The sequence below is a fragment of the Zeus faber genome (genome assembly GCF_960531495.2).
Source record: "Zeus faber genome assembly, chromosome: 7".
Lineage (NCBI taxonomy): Eukaryota > Metazoa > Chordata > Actinopteri > Zeiformes > Zeidae > Zeus > Zeus faber.
Genome location: NC_137203.1, coordinates 6,528,783 through 6,539,936, shown reverse-complemented (window position 1 = coordinate 6,539,936; position 11,154 = coordinate 6,528,783). Strand labels below are relative to the sequence as shown.

Here is an 11,154-nt window from a genome sequence, read left to right as displayed (position 1 = left end):
CACGGCGCTTACCTCCGTCACCTTCGACGTCATCGTGACGTCACCCTCATTATAACTTCCCGGACGCGGCTTCCTGGTCGGGGCGGCGGGATGAGCGCGGGACCCGCGAAGTAGTTCGTCTCCGCGTTCCCAACACGGATCCCGGATCCCTCCCCCGACTGAGCGCCAAGTGAGTAAGCGCGACACGGCGAACGCGTCCGCTCTCACCTTCTGCTTTTTTGAGCGACGTGGTGTCTCAACCTGCGGTCCGGCGCCCCCCTAAGAAGTTTCCTGCGCCCCCCCCCCCCTCAGCGATGCGCTTCGTGCCTTAAAGTTCAACGTGGTGTCATTCGTTCGATTCATTTTACGATGCTGGATGTGTTTCTGTTGTGTCGTAGCTTCATCGTTTATCTCTCTTAGGTTTGGAGTAAATCGTCGTATCTTAATGAAAACGCTCTCACTGCGCTGGAGCAAGGCCCTTGAGTCGCCGTGTTAAACACTGGCTCAGAAGTGCATCGTTTACTGGAAACGTTTCCTTCTTCCTTGATTTTCTCTGCTTCCCCGAGTGAGAACTTAGTGCTTTATGGTGGAGGCGTGGAAGCTGGAGCGCAGGGTTGAAAGTGTGATGTTTGTTATGTTATCAGTGGTCTGTCTGTCTGTCTGTCAGTCAGTCAGTCAGTCACTCTATCTATGTATCTGTCTGTCTGTATCTATCTATGTATCTATCTATCTACGTATCTGTCTGTCTGTCACTCTATCTATGTATCTGTCTGTCTGTCTATCTATCTATCTATCTATCTATCTATCTATCTATCTATCTATCTATCTATCACTATGTGTCTGTCTGTCTATCTATCTATCTATCTGTCTGTCTGTCTCTCTGTCTGTCTATCTATCACTTTATCTATATGTATCTATCTGTCTGTCTGTCTGTCATCTATCTATCTTATTAATACTGTAAAAAAAAAAAAAGAAACGCAGTGATCCGTGTTATGTCATTCAATCCCCATAAGTTTGTGGATCCAGTCCAAAATCAGCCATAATCTTGCGATGTGCCTTCATTCACATTTGTTTTTATTCTTTTTAGACGGGCCGGCAGCATCAGTCGGGAGCCATGTCAGGTGAAAAGGGGTCTCAGGAGGCCCAGGGCGCCTTCTCCTCGGGGGTCATCAAGATAGTGTTTGTGAGTCTCCTGCTGGACCTGCTGGGCTTCACCCTCATCCTCCCTCTGCTTCCCTCCATCCTGGACCACTACGGGCGGACGGAGGTGGGACTCCGTTCTGACCAGGCCTCCGGGCCACGGTGTTGGGAAGACAGCCAGGCGGGTCGGATTACTTCGACTTGCGCTCGGTTACTGAGTACAAACAACATGGCAGTGTTTTTATTTAGCTGACGTAACCCCCCCCATGAGAAGTTACTCTACTTTTGGAATGTGTATTTGTGCAGCAATCCTGAATTTCGGTTCTCAATCTCAAACGGTTCATCTTAAGAAAGCGTCCCTTACTATTGCAAAGAGAAAAAGGTCTATGGTATAATACAAAATATTTTATGTTATATAATTGATGTATCATTTTGTATAGCTTAATTTTAAAAGAAGTATAATTTTAAAATAATTATAAAAAATATAACTTAATAAATCTGTAAAAACTATTTTAAAATAATTATAAAAAATGTAACTTAATAACTATCTAAAAACAAAACACATTATCCTATAATAAACAATATGAAAACATGTGTAATAATATATAATAATATGTAACCTATCCTTGCAAGTGACATATGAGTAGTTCCCATATCTTTATGTCAGTGGTTTACGGTTGCTGCGAGCCTCACTAAGTTCTGCAGTGAATATGTTTAATTTATTCTTAAAATTTGAACAGATGTCGTCGCTTTCAAAGTTGTTTCGAGTTGGGAAGCTTGTCCAGAATTTGAAGCGCCTGACTCTTACAAGGAGGCTTTGTGTGGGAAATACCAAAACTAAAGTAAATGTGGTGACTAGGTCAGCTGCCTGGGATTCTTCATGCCAACTCATGTCAAGGGCCTTCAAGGGCCTTCAAGGGCCTTCAAGGGCTTTCAAGGGCCTTCAAGGGCTTTCAAGGGCCTTCAGGTTCATGCTGCGTGCCAAGGGTTATATTTAGGACAGATTCATCTTTTTGGGATGACATTGTTTGAACTTTTTCTTGCCAGGAACCACACATAAAGTTACCAACTGTTAAGTGCCCGGACACCCGCCAAATATATTTTACTCAAATAAGCAAAAATTACATATAGATTTTACACTCGTTGTATATTCATCATTTTACTTTGCTTTTTGATATACATTCCTGGACCTAATGCAAGTGCAAATAAATAGAGCATAGCATATTTAGGTATTATTATTATATATATTATTATTGTGTAGTTATTATTATGTAGTTTAGGTATTATTATTATTATTATTATTAGTTTTTCGCTACAAAAGTGATCCATCCAGCGATACCATGACACACCTGGCCTCACACTTTGACCCACAGCCACAGAATATAACAACAACAATCAACAACAATCAAGTGGGTCGACATGGCCCACTTGATGGTTCCATAAATCTTCTGACCAATTATTCAAATAATCACCGATGCGTTTAGATTCTGCCCTCATCCGTGTGTGTGTGTGTGTGTGTGTGTGTGTGTGTGTGTGTGTGTGTGTGTGTGTGTGTGTGTGTTTTCTCCTCGCCGGACAGGACGGCGTGTACCAGTCCCTGCAGAGCGTTGTCGACTGGTTCCGAGAAGCCGTCGGAATTCCGATGGACAGAAAGTACAACAGTGTCCTGTTCGGAGGTCGGTGCGATATTTCAGATTGCACTAGATTAGGTTCCACGTTCATCCAGCGCGAAATACCATATCAGCGCTGTGGTGATGAATAAAGGAACAGCCAGGCGCTGATATAGATGTGGACTCATCTGTAATCTGTGTCATATCAGTTAAACGTCAGAACAGCTCGACTTTTGGAGTTATAGATGGCGTAGCTCGGGGTCAAAGAAGCGGGGAGTTTGTCATTCTGACACGTTTACTAAATGGTGCTGTTGCTCGTTCTTCAATGAACCGGTCACTTTCTCATCCCAAAGAGGGCACCAGGGAAACTGGGTCTCATCGGTACATACACAGACCTGCCAACCGGCAAGTACCATATTAATATGATAGAAAGGTATATTTGCACTAACAAGTATAAGAGACTTTAATTTGAAGTTTGAACTGGACATTTCCATGTTGTGTTCTACTAAAACTCAGTGAGAGTTACAGGTTGAATTTGACCGTATGTATCTGTATGTGACAAATAATCTCTTGAACTGGAACTGAACTGAATTGAATTATACTGCAACTTGGTGACAGTTCCATTTTCTATCTTACTGCAACTCAGTGACCATTTCGTGTTATTATTGTTTCATAGTGAATAATGAACAATAATAAACACAGAGCGTCAGAATCAGCAATCTCACTGTTGTGGTAACTGCAGATTACAGTCTAGTCCTTGTGCAGCCGTCCTGTCACGTGAGCCTGATAAGATCACACGATATATTTGTCAATGACATACAGTGGATATACCCAGTGAGACCGAATGCTAAGAAAACTTGATTTCTCCAATCGCGGTTGTAAAATCAAAATCATGGGACGACAACGTCAAAGATATTTAATGGTCAATGTTTAATTATGAACATACAAATGAATGAAAATCTGAATCGACAGGTCAGACGTCGGAATCTGAGCCGGCCAAGAAAATTGCCATCGGTGCATCTCTAGTTGGTTAACATGTTGAGTAGCTTTACGAAATGATGCATTTCAAAGGGTATATCCTAATGATCTGAATGTGTATACTGTGTATAGTGTATATAGTTGTATACTGTATATAGTCTATATAGTTGTATACTGTATATATTTAGCCGCAGTATCCCGCATACGATGTGATTATCCTCATTAAGAGTCAGCTACGGTGTGAATAACTGATGGAGTCATTTAGCTGCAGTAACTCAAACTCCACAGAGACTTCCTGTTACTCTGCCGTGGTACTCTAGATATTGGTAGGTCTGTGCACAGTAAATAGAATGAATAGCTGTTTCCTATGAAGTGCCAGCTACATAACTATGGGATATGGGATCATCAATACAAAATAATCTTACGGATTGCAACTTTAATCGCAGATGGAACTGTAAGAATTGCCTGGAACGAGGAACCGTGTCAACCCCTCCATTTTGATTTCTGCACTGTCGTCAATCTCCTCTTCAGGTCTGATCGGATCGCTCTTCTCTCTGCTGCAGTTCCTGTCGTCCCCTTTGACCGGGGCGGCGTCCGACCGGCACGGCAGACGGCCACTGCTCATTCTCACCACAGTGAGTGTTGAGCGTGAGGGTCGGCCGCGATGGAATGACTTTCTGCATCGCCACGGCAACAGCGAAATGCACTCGGTGTTATGTGCTCGTGATGGTGATGAAAGCAAATAACGAATAATACGTTTCTGTTAAAGCAACACTAGGTAACTTGCCTTAAAACAACAGCTTCAGGATAACTTTGATGGTACACTGACCTGTAATATGGAGAACCTCTTTCCACCCCACCCACCGGGCGTGTTCGGGTACAAAACAGTGGGAAAAGTGTGCTTTACGGCACTATGTCAATTCCTTGATGATGTTTGGCTCCGGTAATACCCGTTTATTTTTTTGGCTGTTAAAATTGATACCAAAAAAAACCCGCTGAATTATAAACCTGCCTGTCAAAATGTCCGGTAATGATGCTCATACAAAACGCAGCCGCTCCGCCTCCCCGAAGGCGCGTGTCGGTCTCCACTTTCTTTGCGCCACCCTGCGTGCGAGCCGATCTGCCAGGCCGAGCACATCTGGTACCTGCACCGGAAGCAGGGGGCCCGTCCCCGTGGCCCCTCTATCCCCAGCTCCGGGGCAGCCGCGGACTGAGTGCTCGCTGAAGCGCCGTCGTCCGGGCTCTGTAACCTCAGTGGACATTATGTTTGCGTTTGTAACATAGACTGTTATCGAAAAAAGTCATCGATAAGGTTTAAATTTGTCCGGTAAAAAAATAAAATAAAATTTCGGACACCGGACCGAGTTTTACGACAGTGGTGTAAAAGTGCAATTGCAACCAGGAACTGTAGCAGCGCCAAACCCAAGTTACATAGTGCTGCTTTAAGTAGAGATGTGCCATATATGAGACAAGATATCGTGTTAGATTTTGTTTATCCTCATGTTGTGTTATATGGGAGTTTTATGTTGTCTTGAAAGGCTGCATTACAGTAAAGTCATGCCGTTTCCTGAACTTCATAGACTGTTCCAATTAATTTTCCTTCTTCCAGTTGGGGCTGATTTCCTCCTACGCGGTGTGGGCCGCCTCCCGCAGCTTCACCATGTTCCTCCTGTTCCGGGTCATCGGGGGCGTCTCCAAGGGCAATGTCAGCCTCTGCACCGCCATGGTGGCTGACCTGCCGTGCCCGAAAGCCAGGAACCGTGGCATGGTGAGTGATGCTGGCACCCCTGCACAGACATGTTAGTATGTTTAAAAAATAAATAAAAAATAAAAATAAAAAAACAGTTCAGCAAGCCCAACCAGCAAGGACAGGCGAGGGATTACAAGATAGTCGCCACAAAATCAAGATAACACGCGGTTGACTTTCTTTTTGAAACATCTTGTCTTTCCTCGTATTCGACTTTGACCAGTAAACAAGTCCAAAGGCCGACAGCCCTAAACCTGACGGGTTCCCTTGAAGAAAGTGCATTTTGGTTGAGGTACAGATGTATGCCCTCTACTGGCCCCTCTGGTGAAATGAGGGTGAATGTCTTGAGCTGTAAATAGATTTTATTACGAAAAGAAAATGCAATATATTAAGACCAATTCTTATTTCTTTACTTTTTTAATTGTTTTTCAAAGGTGAGCATGTCAGATGGCCCTTGTTTATCACCTTTGTACCTGAATTCTGTCTTTACATAACATTACATTTCATACTTTCATACCACTTACAATACCAAACATACAACATTAATTCTTAGTCTGACATGAATATTTTAGTATGTAAAACAACTTAACCGGTTTGCTTTTTATACACTTTGGATTTTAGTCCTTAGTATTTCCTAAGCATTTTGTGTATATGTTATTGTATTATATTGGATATTTTATTGTGTGGATTGTTATTGAGCAGTATTTATGTCCTGGAGTCACACTGATCCTCCCTGTGTGTGTTTACTCTGTCTTTCATGCTGGCGACCGGCCCGTTTTCCCTCCGCGGCGATGGATAAATCCTTCTGTCTATCCGCATGTGCGTCACACTCTCTTTGATTCGTCAACATTTGCGAACGTTTTCCAGGCCATGATCGGCATTGCCTTCTCCCTGGGGTTTACCGTGGGACCCCTGATGGGGGCCTATTTCGCCGCCAATGCCAGTGGAGGCGACGTGCTCCACCGGACCCCGGCTCTGCTCGCCCTGGCCTTCAGCGGTGCCGACCTGCTCTTCATCTGGTTCCTGCTGCCGGAGACGCTCGCCAAGGACTGTAAGGTGAGGGGCTCTGCGGTGACGGGGTCGCCAAGATGAACCAAGAGACGGGAACTTACACAACCTGCCCTCCTGCCGTTGAGCTGGGCGCCTGTTTGGAAATCGGCCCCTGACTCTTATGTCACTGGGTTATAATGTCGACACTTCCATTCTCAGATGATGGTTTCAAACTGTTTTAACTGATGTTATATTCATGTTTGAAAGTAATACGAGAAAATACATAATATAAATAATATACAATTAGGCATAATAATAATAATAATAATAATAATTATTATTATTATTATTATTATTATTATTATTATTATTATTATTATTATTATTATTATTATTATTATACATACATATAGGTTATATGCAACTATCCTAAAACTAACTAACTAACTAAAAATATACTTCACAATAAGCAATAAACCAGAAAAAGAAACCTAAAAGTAAACAATACACTCAGACCCCCACAGACAAACAGACACCGTTATTCCCTCAGCTGCACATCCTGCTGGGATAGCAGTGAGAAATTACAATTGATGAAATAACCCGGTGGTTAAAATTGTGGCTTTGACCGCTTTTCCTGCAGGATTTCTCGGCGCAGCAGGACTCCAGCGACCTCCTGAACCCAGTGGCCTTGTTCCATTTCTCAGCCGTGACCAGGACCTCAGACCCCCCGTCGAAGCAACGTGAGCAAAGCGCACTTTTATCCCCGGAACACGAGCGGTTTGCCGTTGGTCACCGCCGACCTATCGGCTGTGGTGGCTGCCCCTGGCTTTTAACATTTTACTGCCACGTAATTGCATTCTGGGATATGTTCCCTGCCACAAAATTGAGCGCCGGGGGGCTCTCTCTGGGGAAATTCGATTTTGTTTTGGGTCAATTATGCCCGTTCCATTTAGCTTCAAAGCCACTTCCTGGTCAAGCCAATCAGCTTTGGCCTCTGCGACAGCACGTCAATAGGCGACATCAGATGCTTTGTTAATCTTTAAATTCTGTATGATTCACAAGGGCCGACAGACCGCTTGTAGAGATTTGTTTTGTCCTTTTTTCTTTCTTTTTTTTATTGTTGGAAAATTTAAAGCGATTACAAAGTATTAATGGAAGGGGGCGCAATAAGGATGCTTTCTTCTTATTCCCTCACCCGTATAAATATATTAATATGGTGTAAACCTTTTAGCAGTTACCTGTCAGGGAAGATGAGAGAGATCCTAAATGTCCTCAGGTGGAATAATCAAAATGAATATAAACGTAAAATAACACACACACACACACACACACAATTTGGTTTGATCGATTACTGCTGCAACAGATCTAATCAATGCATAGTATCGATTGGGAGTGTGGGAGGTGCGATGACGGTAATGATGTAATAACGTCATAATTAATTCCTCCTTACTTCTATTAACTTGCTAATTTTTCACAGTATTTATTGCTTATTGATCGTCCTTCACCGCTCCACCATGTTTTGTTTTTTTTTGTTTTATTGTGGTGTATAGTAGTATAGTATATTTGGACTTCGTATAAATGTATTGTTTTATTATTTCCTACCACTGTGTGTGTACTGTGTTGTTGCTACCACTGTGTGTGTGTACTGTGTTGTTGTTGTTGTTGTTGTTTGTACTTTTACTTTGCACACACAAGAAAAACATTTTCCACAGGTGGGACAAATAAAAGTGAGATTATCTTTGTTCCCGCCGGCAGGAATGAAGAAGCTGAAGGTTTTGGGCCTGGTCTACTTCACTTACCTCTTCCTGTTCTCTGGCCTGGAGTTCACGCTCAGCTTCCTCACTCACCAGCGCTTCCAGTTTACAAGGTGGCAGGTTCATCTCCCGTCTTCCGGACTCCTTCTCAGATAATCGACACTGACCTTTAAGCTTCTGACAAATTACTGTCGCTCTCGGATGAGACCGCTGAAAAAACGTGGATGTTTTGGGATTTTGTTTCTTTTGTTTGTTTTTGCATCAGTCGACGGTCAAGGATGCCTGTCGACATTTCACAACATCCTGCTTACTGAAATAAGATAAGAATCAGGGGTTACAGCAGCTCACTAAGCAATCATGACACAGTACAGAATGTAACCACATGTACAATATATGATGGGTTTATCAATATGAATACAAAATAAAAATAAGTAATAACACAGAATAGAAAAAGAAAAATATATACTAAGTACATTTTAAATAAAATATAAATATAAGATGAAAACGCAATGTAGCATGTAGGGATAAGCTGTGTATTTTTTGGAGGTATTCAGGCTTTATTTAAGTGTATTTAAGTGTCCGTGCAAGGATCAGGTGGGTCCATGTGCGCTTTAATCGTTTTCCCTCTTCCTGATATAACTGTCTTTTTGAACATCAATGATTTTTACATATGATATTTGTTTTTGTTTTCTTCACAGTATGCAGCAGGGGAAGATGTTCTTCTTCATAGGCGTCATCATGGCGTCGATTCAAGGCGGATACACTCGTAAGATCCAACCCGGGCAGCACATCAAGGCCGTCCGGACGGTACGTGTACCTTCTATTTTAAATACAATAAAATAATTGAATGCAGTATTGATCGATAGTGTTGATTAGAGTTTCTTTTTGTTCTCGTCTAGGCCATCATAGCACTGATTCCAGCGTTCATTCTCATTGGGCTTGCATGGAATTTGAAGATGCTTTACCTAGGCTTGGTGTTATACTCTTTTGGTAAGTTACTTTTTAAGTAATAGATTGGGTACATAAAACCTTGGATTGTTGGATAGGATATTAAATATTCTATATGATATATTTTGTGTGTATGTGTTTGTTTGTGTGTGTGTGTGTGTGTGTGTTGTTTTTCATTTATTTATTTTAAATGTTGATAAATAACAGTATGTTACATAGTCTGAGATACAATATAGATAAAAATGAATTATCGAAGCAAACGCCCGCAGCTTTTCTTGATTATGGCACTTTTCACTCATAATACCGTAATTACACTACCAAACCACAGAACAAGTCAGGTTCGCTATATTTTTGTTTTGCAGAATAAAAACATAGAGGTTTTCTTTTTTTTTTTTTTATTCTTTTCTGCTCATGAAAAATCAATCCTTTTATTTTTGACTTTCTGACACATAACACCAAGGGGACCATGTGAAGCAAAGGGTCGTCTTCCCAGCGACATCAAATTGATCCTTAAATGCACAGATGGATTGATTGTGTATTGAATTCATTTTTTTCTCTTCTTTCTTACAGCTGCAGCAATTGTAGTTCCTTGTCTGTCGACACTTGTTGCTGATCACGGTGAGCACCTTATAAATTCATGTTGTGAACATTTAGTCAAGTGGGAAGGATTTTTTTTGTATTTATTTTTTTTATATCATTGTCATAACTGGTTATGAATTTGTTATGAATCTTGGAACTCCTCCTCCTCCAGGTTCAGCAAATCAGAAAGGCACGGTTATGGGAATTTTGCGAAGTTTGGGAGCTCTCGCCAGAGCACTGGGACCCATCGTGGCATCATCTGGTGTGTGTGTGTGTGTGTGTGTGTGTGTGTGTGTGTCTGTGTGTCTGTGTGTGTGTGTGTGTGTGTGTGTGTGTGTCCGTGCAAAATTATTTTGTAAGTCGTTGTGTTTTGGTTGCTATTGCTGCTATAATTGTTCTGTGTCAGAAAGTAAGGAGTTCTATTTCTCAATGTTCACGGTGTTGTTGTTGTTGTTGTTGTTGTTGTGCGTTCGCAGTTTACTGGATCGCCGGAGCGGAGACGTGTTTCCTCCTCAGTTCCGGCGTTTTCGTCGTTCCCTTGTTGCTGCTCAGCTCCGCCGCCCGGCTAAAGGAGGCGTGAGCGAACGGACAAAAACGTGGAAAGCTGCAAAACCCCGGCATTGTTGGAAGAAGACACTTTAGTTTTTATCTTTTTTAAATGTTTTTTTTTTTTTTTTTCTTAAAGTTGTAATGTTTACATCTGCTTGGGGAAGCAAGGGCTGAAATGTTGTGCTGACGTTGATCAAAAATGGGACAGATGTTCCTTCCCTCCTTGTTTTTTTTTTATACGCCTTATGAACCTGTGTACTTTTTTATTATGTAGTCTGCTCCTCATCGACATTATCGCCGTGGAAATGCAGTTGGGATTCGTTCATATCACCGTGTGTCTTTCACTTGTCATCACTGTCACTTGGGTTTTCAAATTTTAGATTTTGTATTTTAAAAAAGTTTTAATTTCTTAAAGTGGTAATCCATAAAATCATCTGCGTTGGGTGGATTACACAGCACAAGTGCCATAGTTCCATTCAAAACGGCAACGTTTTGATATTTGTTTGACATCTGGGTTTGCCCAAACTATTTTAAAGTAAACAATCTTGCGGATTACCACTGTAACGCAACAAAAATATTGGTTATAAACGTTAAAACGTTATTCTCATAAAGGTACATTATGTTTACACAAATCCACTATGCATTCTTTATCACTGGGAATGAATACCTATTTTTTTATTCCAATCTGGTTGGGGTAATGAGTGTCTGTAAATACATATTTATCAAACTGCAATAAAGGAAAATATTTGCTTTTTCTTTGTCTGCCCCGTTCATTGAGAAATGACCTGCGTGAACAATGACGCTGCCAGGCCGCAAGGGGCGCTGTCCCGTTTCCCGCCGCCCGTGACTGTGACGGACTGTAAACATCAGCTGTTCGTAG

At 41.8% G+C, this 11,154-nt stretch overlaps 1 protein-coding gene across 1 annotated transcript; it reads left to right on the top strand.

The window, feature by feature from the left end:
* Positions 1–87: 87 nt before the first annotated feature.
* Positions 88–10,999, top strand: LOC307232936 (major facilitator superfamily domain-containing protein 10-like). The gene is made up of 13 exons (XM_080004150.1): positions 88–169; positions 1,067–1,246; positions 2,699–2,795; positions 4,239–4,342; positions 5,317–5,475; positions 6,322–6,510; positions 7,085–7,184; positions 8,200–8,311; positions 8,897–9,005; positions 9,098–9,188; positions 9,717–9,764; positions 9,898–9,987; positions 10,202–10,999. Exons 2-13 carry the CDS (start codon positions 1,094–1,096, stop codon positions 10,303–10,305), a joined length of 1,356 nt encoding a protein of 451 aa, XP_079860276.1. The 5' UTR covers positions 88–169; positions 1,067–1,093; the 3' UTR covers positions 10,306–10,999.
* The last annotated feature ends 155 nt before the right edge of the window (positions 11,000–11,154 follow it).

Excerpts from the sequence above, each read along its gene's own strand:
- LOC307232936 (XM_080004150.1), top strand. The coding sequence starts at position 1,094 with ATGTCAGGTGAAAAGGGGTCTCAGGAGGCCCAGGGCGCCTTCTCCTCG. Across the intron at positions 1,247-2,698 it reads ACCACTACGGGCGGACGGAG|GACGGCGTGTACCAGTCCCT; the intron begins GTGGGACTCCGT and ends CTCGCCGGACAG. Across the intron at positions 4,343-5,316 it reads CACTGCTCATTCTCACCACA|TTGGGGCTGATTTCCTCCTA; the intron begins GTGAGTGTTGAG and ends TCCTTCTTCCAG.